Source organism: Olea europaea, unplaced genomic scaffold, assembly GCF_002742605.1.
Source record: "Olea europaea var. sylvestris unplaced genomic scaffold, O_europaea_v1 scaffold22186, whole genome shotgun sequence".
Classification (NCBI taxonomy): Eukaryota; Viridiplantae; Streptophyta; class Magnoliopsida; order Lamiales; family Oleaceae; genus Olea; species Olea europaea.
The window spans coordinates 1-1,782 of record NW_019240216.1 but is presented as its reverse complement, the minus strand read 5'-3'; the positions used below and the strand labels follow the sequence as shown (position 1 = coordinate 1,782).

The window sequence follows — 1,782 nt, the reverse complement described above, 5'->3', positions numbered from 1 at the left end:
GACAAATGGGTCAAGCCACTCGCAAGCTCGTCCCATGCGTGGCTTGGACCGGTCTCGAGACTAGCATGGGTCGAACCGGACAATTTTTTTCATGAGACAACTTGTAATGGACTCTTGGGCAACTCATTTTTTGAGTTGGTTTATTAATTTCTTTATCAAATAAAATACAGGCAAGATCATGGGCTCGCGGACAGATTGACTTTTCCCATGAGCCAAAGGATCGAACAAGACCTTGTTTGTGAACACAAGTCGAGCATGTTTGTCTAAGAACTGAGCCGTCTCAGGTCGGCACATGTCACCCTTACTGTGCACCAAGGATTGGACGAAGGAGCCAACAGGGAAAACTAAAAATTCCATATTTCCTCGTAAAACTCTACCGATATCCTGCCTTAGTTCGGATAAAAAAATCATCCTTTTTCACCTTGTTTTGTGCAAGGAAATATAGTTCCTCAGTCTAATGCTCGTGACTTATGAGTCATGTCTAAAGTAAAAGAAAGAATGTTTGAATCAGTAAAGCTGAAAAAAGGCAAAAGGCAAAAGCCACATACTTCTCAACTCATTATACAAGCATTCACTAAAAGCACATTTATGTACCAAAATAAAAGAAAAAGAGACTGTGCAACCAGAAGAATAAAGCATCTTTAGAAACATTCAGGTAAACAGAATCCCAAAGATTAAAGCACACCAAAAAGCTATAAATTTGTATCTGGCATTGACACTTGTTCAATTCTACAGTCAAACTGTTTGATGATTTGTCTTCAGCAAATTGTTCTTTGGAATCTACAGATAAAGCAACAAAGGATATTAGTCAGGAATCTCGACAAACAGTGAATCCATCAACGCGGTTTTTACACCAAAGGCAGAGAACTTTTTTCTTTAAGGTAATGTTGGCAATGGATGCTACAAAACCATGCATTTCTTTAATATTTATCAAAAGGGGAGACCTTGTATTGTGAAAAGATTTTATTGATCATAAATATAATGCCCAACTTAAGAACAAACAATTACAGGTCAAAAATGGCTAGAAAAATTCAAAATCTAAAAAGGGACCAGATAAACTGTCTGAATCAGAAGCAGCCTTGTCACTTTTAGGCAAAGATGACTTGAGTGCTTGATTACATGATGCAAGATCAACAGGTTTAGGAACCTGTGGCGGATGAGTACTACGAATAAGAGCCCAGTTAACGCTTTCAAAGAACGGATGTTGTTTTATCTCTGTGGCACCTCTTTTAAATCCTAATCTTTTTTTAGGGTCCTTTGTGAGCAAACCTCGAATTAAATCCTTTGCAGCAAAACTTAACATGGATCCCTCAGGAAATTTCAAGGGTTGTCCGACAACGTTAAATAAAGTCTCTCGGTTACCATTGCCTTTAAAGGGTGTCCTCCCATGAAGCAATTCGTATAAGAAAATACCAAATGTCCACCAGTCGACAGCACTGCCATGACCATCTCCTCTAATAATTTCGGGGGCTAAATACTCATGTGTGCCTACAAAAGACATTGATCGGGCTGAAGTTGGCTCCGCAACGAGCATGGGAAGAGAATCTGAAGTGATCACAGCCATGCGTTCACCCCTTACTTTTGCTGTTTTTGAGTTAAAAAGTCGAGGCTTAAAGCAAGAGGGTTGGAAACACGAAGGCTCTACACAAACAGTTAATTTGCAGGCTGGATCTATGCATGATGGCTTAATGCAATATGAAGAGATTGCACAAGACGGGTCGATGCTGGATGTAACAAGTGTTGGATTCACATAGCATCTTAGCGATAAGTCAAAATCTGATA

General features: G+C 39.5%; 1 protein-coding gene across 1 annotated transcript; it reads right to left on the bottom strand.

The window, feature by feature from the left end:
- Window positions 1–555: 555 nt before the first annotated feature.
- LOC111380862 (serine/threonine-protein kinase D6PKL2-like) lies at window positions 556–1,777 on the bottom strand (the record flags this gene model as incomplete). The annotated part of the gene is made up of 1 exon (XM_023004524.1): window positions 556–1,777. A coding segment is annotated over one exon (756 nt), but the record flags the coding sequence as incomplete, so codon positions are not given.
- Between the last annotated feature and the right edge of the window lie 5 nt (window positions 1,778–1,782).